Source organism: Microtus oregoni, unplaced genomic scaffold (assembly GCF_018167655.1).
Source record: "Microtus oregoni isolate MIOR12 unplaced genomic scaffold, Mior012 000000F_ref0000247, whole genome shotgun sequence".
NCBI lineage: Eukaryota > Metazoa > Chordata > Mammalia > Rodentia > Cricetidae > Microtus > Microtus oregoni.
Window position 1 is genome coordinate 116,473 of NW_024543059.1, and position 19,237 is coordinate 135,709.

General features: G+C 41.2%; 1 protein-coding gene and 1 non-coding gene across 2 annotated transcripts; one reads left to right on the top strand and one right to left on the bottom strand.

Annotated features, from left to right (window-relative positions):
- Positions 1-1,200: 1,200 nt before the first annotated feature.
- LOC121454752 lies at positions 1,201-1,307 on the top strand. Its single transcript, XR_005975319.1, has one exon. It is a non-coding gene; the product is annotated as a U6 spliceosomal RNA (small nuclear RNA).
- A 5,281-nt stretch (positions 1,308-6,588) lies between these two features.
- LOC121452280 (signal-regulatory protein beta-2-like) lies at positions 6,589-18,569 on the bottom strand. The gene is made up of 4 exons (XM_041658320.1): positions 18,497-18,569; positions 11,518-11,868; positions 8,648-8,998; positions 6,589-6,714 (listed from the first exon to the last, which is right to left on the bottom strand). Exons 1-4 carry the CDS (start codon positions 18,567-18,569, stop codon positions 6,602-6,604), a joined length of 888 nt encoding a protein of 295 aa, XP_041514254.1. The 3' UTR covers positions 6,589-6,601.
- Between the last annotated feature and the right edge of the window lie 668 nt (positions 18,570-19,237).

Genomic DNA, 19,237 nt, shown 5'->3' on the forward strand with positions numbered 1-19,237 from the left:
AGGGGGTGACAAAAGACCATTATGGACGCTACTTGAGCTGACACTCATGACCCATATTGCCACCAAAGACCAAGAAGATTCCAAGTCTTGTTTGCCACCTGTGACCATTTTTGTGCTCAAAGACCATTCTGCCACTGTGGTAATACTGATCTTAAGGGCCTTTACTGCTACCTAGTGCTATATAGACCCAAGCTGTGGTGCAGAGACATGTCTAGGTTTGTGGCCCCACTACAGCCAGAGTCTGTGTTGATGTCTGTGGCTCCTGAATCCATTGAAGGTCATGCCAATGCTTGGGGTTCTGGGATGGTACCTGGGGCCATGTTGCTGTTGAAGGGCCACATAACTCCTTGAGTGGTGCCAATCTGAGTGTCCTTCTGGGGCCATGGTGATATCCAGGCTCAGACTGCTGCCAAAGATAAGTCTGGGTCCATGTTATTACCACAGCCAGGGTCTATGTTGGGATGCATGGACCATGTTGCCACCAAAGGCCACATGGATGTCTAAGTATAGACCATAACCTGTGGTTATGTTGGTGTCTGGGGCCTGTCCTGCCGTAGGGGCCATGGCAGTCTGCATGACTTCTGCTGCTACATGGGGCCATGGTTGCCCAAGTCTGGGCTGCTGTCAAGAGTCATGTCTGACTCCATGTCTCTACAGCAGCCAGGATCTGAGTTGATGTCTGTGGCTCCTGTTACCACCTAGAGCCATGAGGATGAGACTATGTTGGTGTCTGTGTGGAAAGCTGCTGCTGTGGTCACCTTGATCTGTGTGGCATTTGGTTAATTAATTTTGCATGGTTTTCTTTTGTGGGGGAATTCTGCAAGGGTGATGGGCAGACACTGGGAAGTGAGCAGAATTGGGTGCATGATGTGAAATTCCCACAGAATCAATCAAGAATTATGGTTAAGGAGCTGGAGAGATGGCTCAGTGGCTAAGAGCATTGCCTGCTCTTCCAAAGGTCCTGAGTTCAATTCCCAGCAACCACATGGTAGCTCACAACCATCTGTAATAAGATCTGGTGCCCTCTTCTGGCTTGCAGACATACACACAGACAGAATATTGTATACATAATAAATAAATAAATAAATATTTTTTAAAAAGAATTATGGTTAAAAAGAAAAGAGAGAGAGAGAGAGAGAGATAGAAGGTGTTGAAACTGAACAGGATATTTAGGGAAGATGACCTCTAAGACATTAGTTTCTGCTCGCTTCAGCAGCACATATACTAAAATTGGAACAATACAGAGAAGATTAACATGGCCCCTATGTATGGATGACACGCAAATTCATGAAGTGTTCCTTATTTTTTTATTTTGAACGGTATTATTTATAAAGAAATAAAAACAATAAAAAACCAAAATTATAGATGGAAGGGAGACATTTACTCTTAGGACAGACTTTTCTACATTCTTTTTATTTCATAATTTATCCATCAATAAATTTTTAGTAGAATTAAGAAAATCTGATGGGGGAGAGGGGCTGGAGAGATGGCTCAGTGGTTAAGAGCATTGCCTGCTCTTCCAAAGGTTCTTTGTTCAGTTCCCAGCAATCACATGGTGGCTCACAACCATCTGTAATGAGGTCTGGTGCCCTCTTCTGGCCTGCAGACATACACACAGACAGAATATTGTATATATAATAAACAAATAAATATTTTTAAAAAAGAAAATCTGATGGTATATTAAAGTAGGCTAGTAAATAATAGCAATACAATTTCAAGTGTTTATAGGCATGAAGTATTCCACATACTTGAAGTTATATGCTTTGGGCCTTGTGGAAATATAATTAAGTGCTACATTTTTACTTTTGTTTGTGATGAAAAGAACATTTAATAACTTTTAAAAAACTAGTTTCTTCTGTCTAGAAGCCCAAAATGGCCTTGGGGCACCTTGTTCTTTCCAAAACCAGAGAGAGCAAAAGTGTTTGGAGACTCTGATCCTTATCTCATTCCTAAATGGTTTTAGGGTTATAATTTAGAGTAGCTACAGAGGCCCATTAAAGAAAGCTCATGATTAAGAGAACAGAAACTGTGGCCTGGGTGGAGACCCAGGGTTCTAGGTGGGCAGTGTCCATCACCTAGTCATAGGACCCTCTGAAGTCGCAACAAAGGATAGGCAGAATAATTTTTCCTAGAGAGGCATGATGGTGCAGCACACAGTCAATCGCTGGACTCTGAAAGCAGAGACAAGAAGATCTTAATGAGCCTTGCCTACATAGCAATATACAGGACTGTCAAGGCTATGTAGTAAGACTCTGTATCTAAACTTTTTCTCATTAGTTTATATACTACCCATTTCATTCCTAGAATTCTCCCTACCCAGTGTGGTTCCTCATGCTACGTTGAGTTTCAGTAGGGTCTGTCTATCCATCCCAGGGTGGCCAGATCAGACTTTTCCTTTTTTTTTTTTTATTCTGTCTCTTTCATTTGGATTTTGGACACTGAACGAATCTAAGTATAACTTTTCTGATACTTTAGGCTCCTTTACTTTTTCTAGAAATGCTCCATTTTTTAAAAATATTTATTTATTTATTTATTATGTATACAATATTCTTCCTGCATTTTGCCTGAAGGCCAGAGGAGGGCACCAGACCTCATTACAGATGGTTGTGAGCCACCATGTGGTTGCTGGGAATTGAACTCAGAACCTTTGGAAGAATAGGCAATGATCTTTACCTTTGAGCCAACTCTACAGCCCGAAATGCCCCATTTTTCATGTGTCAGTTTGTTTATCATATATGTCTGACCTCCATACCTGCTTAAACAGCATGAGTGTATTTTTCCCTTTCCATTGTCCTCCTCTGTGTGATTGCTGAGTTGCATACTTGCATGAGCTTGAAATATTCCCTCATAACTTGAGCAGATTATCTTTGGACTTTCACTTGAGTAAATTTTTAAACTTTTTATTAATGAGATTAAGAACCCAAAATATATTATCCAATAACAGAAGCATCATAGCTCTGAGCTATCAATACTTATGCAGAAAAACAATAGGGAATTCTGAATTGGAGGTGTCTTTTAATGGAGACATTTGTGGCAGATTTTCACAGCTTCTCACCAGTTTTTTCTAGTCTCAGTCTCTCTCTAAGAAAGGTGATGTCAGACATTCAGGATCCAATGTGGCAGAAGATGAAGAGAAGATCTGTGGAAAATGACTACTTACACATTGTATCTTAGTGCTGCAATGTCCCTGGTACTGCTCTCCCCCTGTCCTGAGTTGATGAGGTGCCCATGCCATAAAAGTGTCATCTAAGCCTAGTCTCTGAGTCCTACGGTCTTTCTGAATCTCTTCTTTATGATCACTTAGAGACCAAAGCAGACATAGTCCTTATTACAGGTCTTCAATTATAAAAATTGGTCCATAATGTAGATTACTATTTCCCATGATCTGTGCTTTCCACTTTCTATGGTGACTTCCAACAGGAGCAGTGATGCCAATACCCCACATCCTACCCAGGGTCCATGTCCTTCACATCCTTTATGCCTCTTTGAATACCTTTATTGACCCTGAGTGAACCCTTACTTGGTTTCCTGAGAAATCCTCAACAACATGTCATCAGCACAGATCATAAATCTGTTTGGCAAATGCCTTGTCCTTACTCCTGATCCTGCCTCTTCTATGTTAGTTCATAGACTGATTTTCCCCTGGTGCTTTGAATAAAAAATATTCTGACAGACCACTGGGAGGAGAAGGTGAGCAGTAGTTTGGGTGGCCACCCCAGCCTGCCGAGAGGAAATGCTTAAGCAGCAATGCAACAGGCTGGACAAGGCCAGACCACAGGAAGGAGAAGCGTGAGAAACAGCTAGCTGAGCCAAGCTAGGATTCTGGGAGGAGAAGTATAAGCAGCAATGTAACAGGCTAGTCCAGGCCAGGCTGCTGGGAGGAGAAACACGAGCAGTAGCAGAGAGGGTCAGGCCAGGCTGCTGGGAGGAGAAGCATAGGCATCAGCATGAAGGGCCAGACTGTGTCAGGCTGCCGGGGAGGAGAAGAATGAGCATAGTGTGTTGTACTGGGACAGACCACTGGGAAGAGAAACAGGAGCAGCAATGTATCAGGCCATGATGGTAGCAGTGGCCTCCAGACATTATCTGACCACTGGAGCATCAACCCTGCCAACACCAGGAGGAATGATCATCTGAGCCTCGGGCCCATAGGCACCCGGAGGAGCAATGACCAAAGGCTCTCCTCTGCCCACACCGGAAGAAGCAATAAACAGAGCAACAGCCCCCAAGTATACCAATTGGATATAATGGACCCCATTAAACACAGACACTACCTATTCTGATTGGAGGAAGAGATGTGTAGACAACAGGGTAAGAATACAGTCAACAACATAAAGAGCAAGACAACACCACCGTACACTAGTAGTTCTACAACAGCAAGGCCTGAACATCCCAATGCAGATGAAGCAGAAGAAAATTACCTTAAAAATAACTTTATGAAGATGATTGAGGTCTTTAAAGAGGAAATAAAAATTAAAGAAATGGAGGAAAAGACAAACAAAAAATTGGAAGAAATCAACAAATTCCTTAAAGAAAACCAAGAAAAAGCAGTCAAAGAAGTGAAAGAAATAGTTCACGACTTGAAAACTGAAATAGAGTCAATAGAAAATAAACACAAATTAAAGGAAATATGGATATAGAAAATCTGAGTAAATGATCAGATAGGAGAACCAATGGAATCGAACTGAAGGCCTGGATATCAATCTATACACCTATGAACATATACGTTTTGACAAAGAAGCTAAAATTATACAATGGAAAAAAAAGAAAGCATCTTCAACAAATGGTGCTGATATGACTGGATATAGACTCGTAGAATCCCCATGCACAAAACTCAAGTCCAAATGGATCAAAGACATCAACATAAAACCAACCACACTGAACCTCATAGAAGAGAAAGTGGGAAGTAACCTTGAACATATAGGCACAGGAAACCACTTCCTAAAAATAACCCCAGAAGCACAGACATAGAGAGAAACAATTAAGAAATGGGAACTCCTGAAACTGCAAAGCTTCTGTACAGCAAAGGACACAGTCAATAAGGCAAAATGGTAGCCCACAGAATGGGAAAAGATATACACTAACCCCACATCACACAGAGGGCTGATCTCCAAAATACACAAAGAACTCAAGAGACTAGATATCAAAAAACCAAACAACCCAATGAAAAAATAGAGTACAGACTTAAACAGAGAACTCTCAACAGAGGAATCTCAAATAGCTGAAAGACATTTAAGGAAATATCAACATCCTTAGCCATCTGAGAAATGCAAATCAAAAGAACTCTGGGATACCATCTTATACCTGTCAGAATGGCCAAGAACAAAAATACTGATGACAACTTATGCTGGAGAGGTTTTGGAGTAAGGGGAACACTCCTCCATTGCTGCTAGGAGTGCAAACTGGTACAATCAGTTTGGAAACCAGTATGGCAATTTCTCAGAAAATTAGGAATCATTCTATCTCAAGACCCAGAAATACCACTCTTAGGCATATACCCAAAGGATGCTCAATCATACCACAAGGACATTTGCTCAACCATGTTTATAGCAACATTATTTGTAATGTCCAGACCTGGAAACAGTCTCAGTGCTCCTCAACTGAAGAATGGATAAGGATACATTTACACAATGGAATACTACTCAGTGTTAAAAAATGACATCTTGAACTTTTCAAAAAAATGGATGGAACTAGAAAAAAAAACATACTGATTGAGGTAATCCAGACCTAGAAAGACAATTATAATATGTACTCACTCATAAGTTGCTTTTAGACACAAAGCAAATAATAACCAGTCTACAATCCCCAACCTCAGAGAACCTAGACAACAAAGAAAACCCTAAGAGAGAAATACATGGATCTGACTAGGAAGGTGAAAAGGACAAGATCTCCTAAGTCAACTGGGAGCATGTGGGACAGAGAGGGAGAGCAGAAGGGGAGAGAGGAGGAAGAAAAGGTAGTAGGGAATATATATGTAGCCCAGTTAAAAATAATAAAATATAAACAATATTCCAAAGCCAAGTGTCTATGAGCTTGAGATAGATAGTAAAGGATATATATCTAAATTCAAGGTTACCATTCAGGGAAAATAGTGGAATGATACAAAATAAAAGAGTTCATATAAATAAATCTATTGGAATATTATCTTACACACAGGGAAACTTAAAATGTACTATTAGTAAATACGTTGTTAAAATTTTCTTTCCCTCAAAAAAAGAAACAATCTCCATATTCTAGTGTGTGTGTGTGTATATATATATGTCTATATGTGTATATATATTTGTTTTTCAGTCAGTGTTACTTTTTGGTGAGGTTTAGGCAGTGTAGTCCTTCCAGAGAAAGTATGTTAAGGAGGTGAGCTGTGATATTAAAAAGAAGGCTTGTCACACTTCCAGTTTATCCTTTATGTTTCATGATCTTCACCAAGGATGTGAGCTCTCTACTCCCTGATCTGCTTCCACGCTTCTCAGGCTTGATGGACTCATGCCGCTGAAACAGTAAGACCATAGAAACCCTTTATTCTGTAAATTATTTTCACTGTGCAATGTTGTCATGTCAAGAGATGGTAATTAACACCCCCTCCAGCCCTCCTAACTTACAGTCAGGCCTTCTGCTTCTTGAACATGTAGATGGCAGAGGCACCAATTACCAGTAGCATTTTGGGTACAAGGAGCAGAGCTACAAGGATTTCAGCAGTATCTGATGTCTTCAGTTCTGTAAATCAAGTGGTAGGAGGAACCATTAGAGAGGACACAAGGAGTTTATCATCAGAGATCTTTACCTGGGTCATTTATGCACCCAAGCCCACCAAAACTCTGAGGACTTTGAAACTCTGCCCTTACCTTCCTAATGTTGCAACCCTTTATTCCTCATGTGGTTGTGACCATCAACCATAAAATTATTTTTGTTACTGCTTCATAACTGTAATTTTACTACTTTACTACTTTAATAAATCATAATATAAATATCTGATACGAAACTGCTGTTCTGTTCAACCAGCAGACAGGTTGTGAACCACAGGTTGAGAAACGCTGTTCTGCACCCTGACATCCTCCTCTTTCTTAGGGATCTTCTTACTAAGTTGTCCAGTGGCTTTTACAGCACAATCAGGACTGCAAGCACTTCCTCCAGAAGGGCTAATTATAGAGAGCAGATGAGCATGAGAAGGTTGAAGGACAGAGCTCAGCAACATACTGTGCCATTAAGTAGAGTTCTCAGTGAAAGAGAAATGTCAGGCCTCAGAGATTGTTCCTCTGCAGCCCTGTGCAATATATGAGAGTTGTGCCTGAGACTGGAGTTGAACAGTGTTCTGCCTTGGTTGGATCTTGGGGACCCTGGGGTCTCCCCCCTGAGAAATGTTCCTGGCATTTCTCATAAGAGAAATATTCATAAGAAATACCAGTTACTTGATCTCTAGGGTATTTTGTGCAGCATGGTGGGCACTGCTATTCTGAAGCGTAAGGATTGGCTCTACCTCAGCTTGGTGACATAACAGGTCTATCAAGGGACTAATCACAAATATCTCATGTTGTTTCATAAAATGTATCTGAGAATAATTTACCCAAGCTGCATATTAGAACATTCTCGAGACATTTAATATTTCAGATGCCAAAACCCATATCAGATCAAATAAAGAAACATGGATCTTAGATTTATCTATGTTTCCCACATTATTCCAAAGAAAAGAGAGAAACCAGGTTGAGAATCACCAACCCACACCCTCAACTTAATTGATAACTAAGGCCTGGAGCGGGAAAGTAAGTGTCCAAGGTCACATGACTTTTGAGTAACAAAGCTCACATTGATGAGACATTTCCTACAAGTCAGGAGTTTCTCTAAATGTGTTATATGACTTCACTCCTCCAGTATAGCAGACCTATATACTGCGCTTGCAGGGAGAGTCTGTGAAGTGAGTACCCCCCGTGGACTCACTCTACATGGAGACCAAATCCAGGACTGTGATTGGAGATCATCTACATGGAGACTAACTCCAGTACTTAAGTCTCCATTGCCCAGAACCTCCAGTGCCTGTGCAGGTAGGATGCAAAATGTTTCCAGAGAGACCCAGAACAAAGATGTAAACCAGGGGTGAGAGATTCCACAGTGAATGTGGGCTCATACCAATGGATCTCAGTGTGCTGTGGACAAAGAACAAGTAAGAAAACCATACTGTGCCCTGGGCTTGTCACTTTTTGCCTTGATTTGTTTTCTTCGTGATGGGGAGCAGACTCACATCTTTGGGAAAGAGCTCATGCTAGCCTGCTTCTCGCTGTTTGACATCTAGAATGGAACCTGGCATACACTAGGCCCAGGTTGTCTGGCAGAAAGAGAAGACTTAATTGGGTGATGTAAGACACTGTGGAGGCGGTAGGTCAGGATTGTCCCTGTCCCTGAACAAGACAGGGACGGATTGAGAAAGGTATAATGAGGCAGGCAAGGGTATGGGTTTACCCCCATTTACCAGAAATGGCACCGCTATCCCATAGCATGTATTCTCCTCAGCTTCCTTGGCCCACAGTTAGGTAAAGTCACCCTATGAGCATGAGGGTCACTCCCAGGCTTGCTTCTTCATTGTTGATCACAGCATCTTGGACGCATTTTGACTTGTTGGCAATATGACGGGTGAGGAGGACAATGCAGTACTTACCAAGGACATACAGCACTGTGCCTCCCTCTGACTGAATCTCCTTGTCAGAGTCTGTTCTGATGACCATCACACAGTAGTAGGTACCAGCATCATGAGTTGTGACATTACTGATGCGGATGGAAAAGTCCAGGTTGTTTCTCTTTGTGAAATCTGTAATATTTGTGACTCTGGGAAACTTCTCTCCTGTGAAACTATATATTAGTTGTCGACTCTGTCCTGTGCCCCTGAACCACATAATGGGTTCCACAGGTAGCTGCCATGTCACAGTACAGTTCAGAGTGGCTGACTTTCCAGCAAGGACAGAAACTGATTTCTCAGGCTGAATCACCTTCAGGTCCTGTGTAGCTGCTCCTGCAGGAAACATCAGTTAGTGATCATCATGACGAGAACGCACAAGCTCCTCTAGTTTGTCATCAAATACTGTTATAAACTAGACCTCAGCATGAGTTGATCCCAGTTCCCCTCACTTGGGCCTCTTAGCAAACAAATGTAAGAGATGAGGAAATGAGTCACAGAGACGCTGAGTCTTTGGCAGTATTTTCATGAAGCCCCAGTTCTGTTTGAGATTCTCATGCCAGTATCAGTTTGGTTTTCATTTTCTGTTCACATGGTATGTTGCACTTCTTATACAATAGTATTAGATGTGATTACATGACTCTTTGTTGAGACCAGTGATGTAAGTGTTAAGTGTGAGGTATAGTTAGTGAGATGTACATTTGATTACGAGATTCTAGGTGATGCCCCAAGTTAGGGGGGTTGCTTAAATCAGGTGTAGTGATAATGCCACAGATATTTCCCAACATGCAATAACATGCACATTAATTAGAGAAAATAAAGTCCGGTTTATGTTACCATTTTAAAATATGTATTATTTTCACATTAATTAATCAATTTTATGTGAAACTGTATTCTTCTTCCACGTTACGTCTATGCACTGAACACATGGCTAGTGGTCAAGGAATCTAGAAGAGGGAGTCACAGACCTTGGAACTGAAATTATATTAGTTATAAGTCACCATGTGGGTGCTCAGACTAAAACCTGGGTCCCATGGAAGAACAGCAAGTGGTCTTAAACCCCAAACCATCTCCCTTTGGCCCCAACATTATATTAACTTCAAGGATGACAAAACAGATTCCTACAAAGGTAATGGTTTGACACAACAGAAAAGTTTTATGTCATGCTTTGGAGGTCAGAAGTTCTAGTTTGGTTGACATGGCCACTACCAAGGGGTCACAGTGTCCCACCCTCCAGGAGGCCCTGTTTGTTCCCTTGCACATGATGTGGTCACCTTGGAACACTCTCTCGTGTCACCTGGCAATGAATTGACACAAATGAAGCATTCATGATCTGTAATTTTTATCAGTTTATCTCTAGCTGCTGGACTGTGACGCTTTGTTAACACAGGGAACAGATCTGCTATGGAGTCATGTTATGGCTACATTGGTGTAATTCTCCCATCACTACTATTAGCATCCAGTGTGAGGAACATCTCAAAACCCCGGTGAGCTGATGACGAATGGAAATTATGGTCGAGCTTGAGAAATTCTTACTCAGCATCTCATATGTAACTGACTGCTAAGTGGAGATGGTGTTTCTTGCTTGGACTGCAAGAACCTAGCCTGAAGTCAGATGTGCTTTAAAGTCCAGATCCCAGCATCAGCTGGCTGTGTGGTCATGGGCAGGGCACTGACAAACTGGGCTCACTTCTCAAACAGGACTGCACTGGATAATCTGACTATACTTCCTGCTGTAAAATTGCCAGAATCAAGATCAAGAAACAAGACTTCAAGCCTCTGTCAGTAAGTTCAAAGAGAATGCCCTGATGCGTATGCTGGTGATTGGAGATCATCTACATGGAGACCAGCTCCAGGACTTTGATTGGAGATCATCTACATGAAGACTAATTCCAGGACTATGATTGGAGTTCATCTACATGGAGACCAACTCCAAGACTGTGATTGGACATTATCTACATGGAGACCAACTCCAGGACTGTGATTGGAGATCATCTACATGGAGACCAACACCAGGACTGTGATTGGAGATCATCTACATGGAGACCAACTCCAGGACTGTGACTGAGGATCATCTACATGGAGACCAACTCCAGGACTGTGATTGGAGATCATCTACACGGAGACCATCTCCAGGACTGTGATTGGAGATCATCTACATGGAGACCAACTCCAGGACTTAAGTCTACATTGCCCAGAACCTCCAGTGCCTGTACAGGTAGGATACAAAATGTTTCCAGAGAGACCCAAGACAAAGATGTAAACCAGGGGTGAGAGATTCCACAGTGAATGTGGACACAACCAATGGATCTCAGAGTGCTGTGGATTAAGAACAAGTAAGACAACCATATTGTGCCCTGGGCTTGTCACTTTTTGCCTTGATTTGCTTTTCCTCTTAGGAGGGAGGAAACTCACATCTTGGGGAAAGAGCTTATGCTTGCCTGCTTCTTGTTATCTGTTTTACATCTAGAACAGAACCTGACATACACTAGGCCCAGGTTGTCTGGCAGAAAGAGAAGACTTAATTGGTTGAGGTAATAAACTCTGGAGGCGGTAGGTCAGGTTTGTCCCTGTCACTGATGGCATCAGCTGTCTTTATGTAGCCACTAGACAGGGACAGATTGAGAAATAGATATTGTGAGGCAGGCAAGGGTATGGGTTCACCCCCATTTACCAGAAATGGCACTGCTAGCCCATAGCATGTCCTCTCCTCAGCTCCTTGGCCCACAGCTGGATAAAGTTACTCTACGAGCATGAGGGTCACTCACAGGCTTGCTTCTTCATTGTGATCACAGCATCTTGGACACATTTTGACCAGTTGGAGATATGAGGGAAAAGGACAATGCAGTACTTACCAAGGACATACAGCACTGTGCCTCCCCCAGACAAAAACTCTCTGTCAGAGTCTGCTTTCTGGAACTTCACACAGTAGTAGGTACCAGCATCATCAATTGTGACATTACTGATGCGGATGGAAAAGTCCAGGTTGTTTCTCTTTGTGAAATCTGTAATATTTGTGACTCTGGGAAACTTCTCTCCTTTGAAGTTATATATTAGTTGTCGACTCTGTCCTGTGCCCCTGAACCACATAATGGGTCCCACAGGTAGCTGCCATGTCACAGTGCAGTTCAGAGTGGCTGACTCTCCAGCAAGGACAGAAACTGATTTCTCAGGCTGAATCACCTTCAGGTCCCGTGTAGCTGTTCCTGCAGGAGACTTCAGTTAGTACTCATCATGATGGAAACCCACAGCCTCTCTAGTTTGTCATCAAATAATGCTATAAACTAGACCTCAGTATGAGGTGATATCATTTTCCCTCACTTGGGCCTCTTAGCAAACAAATGTAAGAAATTAGGAAATGAGTCTCAGAGACAGAGTCTTTGGCAATATTTTCACGAAACCCCAATTCTGTTTGAACTTCTCATGCCAGTATCAGCTTGGTTTTCATTTTCTGTGCACATGGCATGTTGTACTTTGGATATAATAATACTGGATGTGATTACCTGACTCTTTGAGACCAGTGATGTAAGTATTAAGTGTGAGGTATAGTTTTTGAGATGTACCTTTGATTACCAGATTCTAGGTCAGACTCCCAAGTCAGGGGGTTGCTTTACCAGGTGTTGTGATAATGCCATAGATATTTCCCAACATGCAATAACATACAAATTAATTAGACAAATAAAACCCTATTTTAAGTTCCCAGTTTGTTGACACAGACCTTGGAACTGAAGTTATATTAGTTATAAGTCACCATGTGGGTGCTCAGACTGAAACCTGGGTCCCATGGAAGAATTGCAAGTGGTCTTAAACCCCAAACCATCTCCCTCTAGCCCCAACATTATATTAACATCAAGGATGACGTAACAGATTCCTACAAAGATAATGGTTTGACACAACAGAAACGTTTTATTTCATGCTTTGGAAGTCAGAAGTTCTAGTTTGGTGCGACATGGCAGCTACCAAGGGGTCACAGTGCCCCACCCTCCTGGAGGCCCTGTTTGTTCCCTTGCACATGATGTGGTCACCTGGGATCACTTTCTCTTGTCGCCTGTTTTCTCATCACAGCATCCTATTTACCCAGTTATTCTAAGTCCCATAGCCGACACATCTGTTTCCTTCTTGCCTGAACTTGGTGATCTTGTAGCACTGCATTGTACTGCACTGTCCTATCCTACTGGACCAAGACTGTGCAACATTCATTTGAGATATGAAAAGATCAAAAAGAAAGTAAGGAACAGTTCTAAAGAAAGTGAAGAGTCTGAATTGCAAAATATAACACCAAACTGAGAGAAACTATGAGAAGGAACCAAATGATATTGAGAAGTTGAGGGATATAAAATTTATTATTCCAATGGACAGGGTCCTCAGAGGATTTAGCAGGTTACAAAAAACATCTAAAATCATGGAAATGTGTACCATAACATTACTTAGGCAGCACTGCAGGGGCAGAGGTACAATAGAGAGAAAAAATTTATGTATTTGGAGTGTAGTGACAAGATTATTGGAAAACAACTGCTGTCTAAAACTTTCCTGGTTTATTAAAATATAAGAACTATAAATCCGCCGGGCAGTGGTGGCGCACACCTTTAATTCCAGCACTCGGGAGGTAGAGGCAGGCGGATCTCTGTGAGTTCAAGACCAACCTGGTGTAAAAGAGCTAGTTCCAGGACAGGCTCCAAAGCTCCAGAGAAACCCTGTCTCGAAAAACCAAAAAAAAAAAAAAAAAAAAAAAAAAAAGAACTATAAATCCAACAACTGATCTAATTCAGCATGAAATAAACTCAGAGACACACACCAGCATATGCTAGAATCCAACAGACAAAAGCAGAGTAGAAAGAGAATGCTGAGTGCTGTCTGGATGGAGCATGACTCATCTTGTCCTGCTAAATGATAGGATCACAGCTCTTATCAGAAGTGTTAGCATCCAGGAGGCCATGAGACAATGTATGTACTCACAGTTCTAAAAGAGAAAACACATCCAGAATTTAAATAAAACCCAAGATTCCACACAGTGTAACACCATGTGACCAACACAAGCGAGAAAACAGGCTTTGTAGTTAAAAATCTGAGATTATTACAATGATTCCTGTTTGGAGATATCAATACCTGTCCTTCAGGAAATGCTAATGGGTTTCCCTTGTGTTGAAATAAAGAATCTCAGAGAATAAGGGCTAGTTTAGAAGACAATACAACTCTGAGTGTACTCTGAATTTTAAAATCTCATAAAGCATCCCGAGCTCCCAACTTCTACTTAGGCTTTTTGAAGATGATGACTCTAATCTTCTACCTTGTGGTTCTCATTAATAGCCTGAGGGAAGGCCATATACCTGGAGCTGCTAGGAAGGGTGGGAGACACTGCTAGGTCTCAAACAAGAATGTCTGATGTGGAAAATCTGCTTCCCTTGATAACTGAAGCCGAAAGCAAAGGGCAACTTTGTGAAATTAAAACTTGAGTAGTGAGTAATAACAAATCTAGCAAGCATGTTGATAGTCTTAGAATACTTACTAATTAAAAATCAAATATGGAAAAAAATAATGGGAATGGGGTAGACCATATGAGCCTATACAATAATTTACATTTTGGCATAGCTCTATGCAAAATTAAATAAATAATTTTCTCAAAGTTCCATAATTTGTTGAACTAGAAATCCTACAATCCTAGACCAATTTTTTAAAAAAAATATAGAAAAATCATAAAGATTAAAAAGACCTATTTAGTTTTTTAGGTTAAGTCCAGAATTTGAAAAATGTAGCAACTCTCAAAACTTCGTGGACTGATGTAGTATTGTATTTTAAAAAAAGTTGTAACTTAAAAATTTATTGATGAATGGGACCTAAAATGTAGAGACAGAGATGAAACCAAAAGTATAGAAGCAGTATGTATGGCTTGCTTTTCCAATAGACATGCTTAAACACGACACATGAGTAGTAGCCATTCCACTGCAACATTTCTTATTATCAATGATGCTCTAACATATTTAATAAAAACTAAAATGAAATAATGTCTTTGTAATTTAAAAAGTAGTTTGATTCTATAAAAGTAAAATGGTAAATATAGGGAGATTTACACTCAATGTCCTATGCCCAGGACCCACCTCATCTTTCACAAAGAACTAAAGCAGTAGCCAGCTGCTCCTTGAGCCAACCAACTATGAGAGAGAGAGAAAAAAAAAGAGAGAGAAAGAGAGAGAGAGAGAGAGAGAGAGAGAGAGAGAGGAGAGAAGGAAGTCATCAAGTGAGTGCTAGGACCTTGTGTTTCTGGGAGGAAAGAACAGAAAACTGAACTAATTATCATGACATCTGTGAAATCTGCTTTGAAGAGTGGATTTGAGAATCTCATCAAATTTTGTTTGCATGGATGAAGATGATCACAGCTAGTAGAAGCATCCAGTCCTTTCCAGCTTTAGCAGATTTAGGGAGAACTGAAGTCTGCACAGAAGCTTTGCTTGGGAGAAACTCCATCCTTTTTCTTTGTCCCTTATCTAGAGTCCAGGCTGCTGTAACTGTGTACTATCTATGCAAGGAAAGAGTTTCTGACTTCACCCAGTTAGGGTTGTGGAAGGTAGAGTCCTTTACACCCTCATCCGTGAGTCCACAGAAATCCCAGAACACTACCATAAGGGTTGCAGCCTCAATATTCAATATATCCAGGGGAACAGCAACAACACCCACACTAAAGCCTGTCAAGTGCCACGGGATGCAGGAGAAAATTGTTTCAGCAAAGAAAAGAGCACTTTACACAATAGTAAAAGTGAAGGATAGTGGATCCGTTTTGTCCACAGTCTCTACTTCATAGTCAGGACTCAACAAATTCTCCTGTATATGTGATTTGCTCAGTGTGCATCTTCCCATGTGACTCACACCCATTTGAAATTGCTGATTGATGTAGAAATAGAAACCTTGTTTCCCATGTGAATGACATTTTCAAATAAAAACTGTTTGTATGTAAGGAGGAAGCTGAAGAGAACAGGTGCAGAAACCCACAGACCCTGTGCCCATTTCACTAGCTAAAGCTCATGGGATAGAAGAAAGTCTCTGGGAGGAGTGATTGCTAATCCTATGACCTCAGTCAATCAGCCTGAATTCAAACCACAGCTCTAGACATTGCCGTCAGGGATGTTTGTGCTTCTTCTTCTGTGCTGTGGCAGTGTGACACGAGCATTAACCTGACATGTAGGCCCACATGAGGTAGAACAGTGAAGTACATTATACAGTAGTTGGGACATGGCGAGTGCTCACGAACACGACATTGAAAAGTAATTCCTCAGATAATTTTCTGGGTCATGGATCGTTCACTGACACTGGGTATCTGCATGGTGTCATGGAGCTTGGTCCAGATTATGGAGCTGCATCTAGCTCTAGGTATAGATGTACATCTGGTGATAGTTATGGCTTGCTAAACTATATTTCTATTGATTTGAAAAATATTGGAGGATGCAAGGAAATAATATTACATCTGTCTCTGTTTCAGAGAGTTCAGGGATCACAGTGCTGACTGTCTCCTTTGCTGTGGTCTCAGGGGAGGCAGAACCTCCTCACGAAGACAGAGTATAATGGGGCTCATGTCCACCTGACCTTCTAACACCCAATCATCTCTCACAGTAGTTCCATCAGCTGGGAACAAAGGCTTTAATACACGAATTTTTGGGTATATTTCATACTCCAAGTATGACATTTGTACTAGACAACTTCACAATACTGAAGTAAATTCCTAAGATAAATTAGCCAATAAAAGCCAAAGTTGTACTAAATATCACATTTTAGAAATTTCAGTCTGCTGGCTATTTTATTGCATTGGAGACTGTAGGAAAACAGATGATTATGGTATGGAGACAGGAATAACGCAAGCAAGGCTGAAATGTGAATATAAAGACAGAGCAAGGACACACAATGTCTCTCAGTGAAAAATATTCTCCTTTAATGCTATCATGTGTATTGGTGTTGTCCTTGTTGCTGTAACAGTATATAGACTGAGCAAATTGTTTTTATATATTTAGGAATGTGTGTGTTTGAAAGAGAGACAAAAACAGAGATACAGAGGAGATATTCATATAAAGAGAGTGAGGGAGAAAGAGAAAGTGAGAACAGTTAAAGAAACAGAGTCAATGAATAAGAGAATGGGACTAGGGAAAAAAGATGTAATTATATATTAATTTGAGAAAATAAAAAACAAAATTTTCAGAAAGTGCTAAAATCTCCAGAAGGTCTTATCAATCATTGCTAGTATCAGATGCAGCGAGAGTACAGTGAGGACAGATTAAAAGCTTGACTTCTATTATCAGATGACACAATAGCTCCCCTAACCAAAGTGGGGAGCCTGAGGGCTGATAAGCCCTGACCTGAAGTCATCAAGTTTTTCAAACGGACAAAGAAGAAACTGAGGACAAACAACCTTTGAGAATCATGGCAGGGACCACTCAGAGTGCCAATAATTCTTATTGATGAAGGGAAACAAAGCTCCCTGGAGAATATCAACAAGATCAGGGATGTGTGAGTACCTGGTATAGATGAATTGCTTACACTCTACATAGCAAAGTCATAGACCAGTACCTCATAATGTGACTATATTTGAAACAGGGTCTTTAAAGGAGTAAAAGTCAATTAAGGTGGATCTTAACCCAATGTGACTGCTTTCATTTCAAGAAACAAAAGATCTACAGAGACAGTCTGAAGTGAGATCCTGTGTGGAGAGAAGGAGAAGGTACGATTCACAATAGGAGAGGCATCACGGAAAAAAGTATCTTGGTGGTCATCTTGACCCTGGGTTTCCAGCCTCCAGAACTGTGCCAAAATGAATGACTATTGATTGTATTGATAGCCAGTCTGTGGTACAATGCTGTGGCAACCCTACCAATAAAACAAGCACTAGTAAGACAGCAGCACTCGGTGAGAAGTTTGTGGTCACACGAGGAAGGAACTGGGGGACAGAATGAGGAAACTTAGTGAGAAGGATGATGATGGCTGAGCACTGCCAGAGACACTTCCCTCTAGCCATGTCACCACCCTTGGCTCAGGAAGTGAGTCGAGGGTGGAGACAGGCCATCAACTGCTTTGGAACTGACATGCTGTCTCTGAAGGGGTCAGAGTTACATGGATTTAAATGGGATTCTACTAAAGTAAATTTGTCAGCTATAGTATTAGAAAAATTTAATTATTATTTTTTAAGGATTTCCAGATAGAATGTTTCTGGTCACCTGTGGCAACCCATGGACTCACAGAGCAGTACTCCAGACACTGCCTCTAGAAAATGAACAATGTTCTGTTGTTCACCTGGAACCCTTCAGTTCTATTCATAGTGAAGGGGACACTAGCCCACTGGAGCATGTGGCTCTAACAGACATTGACCTTCTCCCCAGTTCTTTCTGCTGTGCTAATAACCATCAGATTACATTCCTGAAGCTAGTCCCCTAAGGTCTGTTCCAGTATTTTGACAATCCCTTTTCCTGAGGCTGACTGCCAACGTTCTGTTATCAATGTATTAAAATCCAGCAATCAAAAGCCTTCTTGGGCTCACCCAATTAACATGCCCAATTAAGCACCTCTTTCTAACACGGGGTTTCCTATTTTTCCTTTATAAAATGACATTTTCCTATGTGCCACATCTGTCTCCTCTCTATCCAGAGGCAGTACTTTGTCCCTCCAGGACAAATATTCCAGCTCCCTTTCCATGGTTCTATTCCCCTCTTTCTCTGCTTCCTGTCATTGTCCCTTATCCCTACCCTCTGTCCCTCTGGGGTAAATAAATCTTTGTCCTGAGAACTGGACCTTGGGTGTCCTGAGTCAATACTTTCCCCTTTACACAGGAGATATTGTTGTACTCCTGAGCATGCTCACCTGGAAGTCCCAGCAGTAGGGTCAGCAGCAGGACACCGTGAGGAGTGTGAGGCCAGGAGTCCAGGTCAAGCATGTTGAGAATGAAAGACTTGCTCAGTGCAGTGTCTGTGCTGGTGAGATTCCGGGTGCTAATCTGCAGATACTAGGTTCTAATCTGGTATATCTTATTTTGCATAAGGGGTGTGACTGTATTGTGCTGAAACAGGAACCATACTGGCTATTTTGAAATAGACACACAGACTTGCAGGCCGATGGAATAAAGGAGTTATTTATCATGCATTGTAGAGGGACTGAGATATGCCTAGGAACAGTAATATTTTCTCCTCCTATAGAATTTATAGAATACACACACACACACACACACACACACACACACACATATATATATGGATTTATACTAGATCCACTTAATCTCAAGACATTTTGTTTCATTAACTCTTCCATTGGGATCCAGGAAAAAAGATGTTTTGTCTTAATAACGCTTCAATTGGGATCCAGGAAAAAGATGTTTTCTTTCTTTTTTTTTGTTTTATAAACAGTGTTTTTCCCTGTAGTCCCGACTGTCTTGGGACTCACTCTGTAAACCAGGCTGGCCTCAGAGATCTACAGTTTTTGTTTCCTTAATGCTGGGATTAAAGACATGTACCACCACTGACCCATCAAAAGGATGCTAAACTCTTAAGTTTAAAACCTTGGACGCTATTTGCAGCCTATCATTTCCTCATCCCATGTTTTAGCTAT

Excerpts from the sequence above, each read along its gene's own strand:
- LOC121452280 (XM_041658320.1), bottom strand. The coding sequence starts at position 18,569 with ATGCTTGACCTGGACTCCTGGCCTCACACTCCTCACGGTGTCCTGCTG. Across the intron at positions 8,999-11,517 it reads CACAGTGCTGTATGTCCTTG|GAGCAGCTACACAGGACCTG; the intron begins GTAAGTACTGCA and ends TGTTTCCTGCAG. Across the intron at positions 6,715-8,647 it reads CACAGTGCTGTATGTCCTTG|AACTGAAGACATCAGATACT; the intron begins GTAAGTACTGCA and ends CTTGATTTACAG.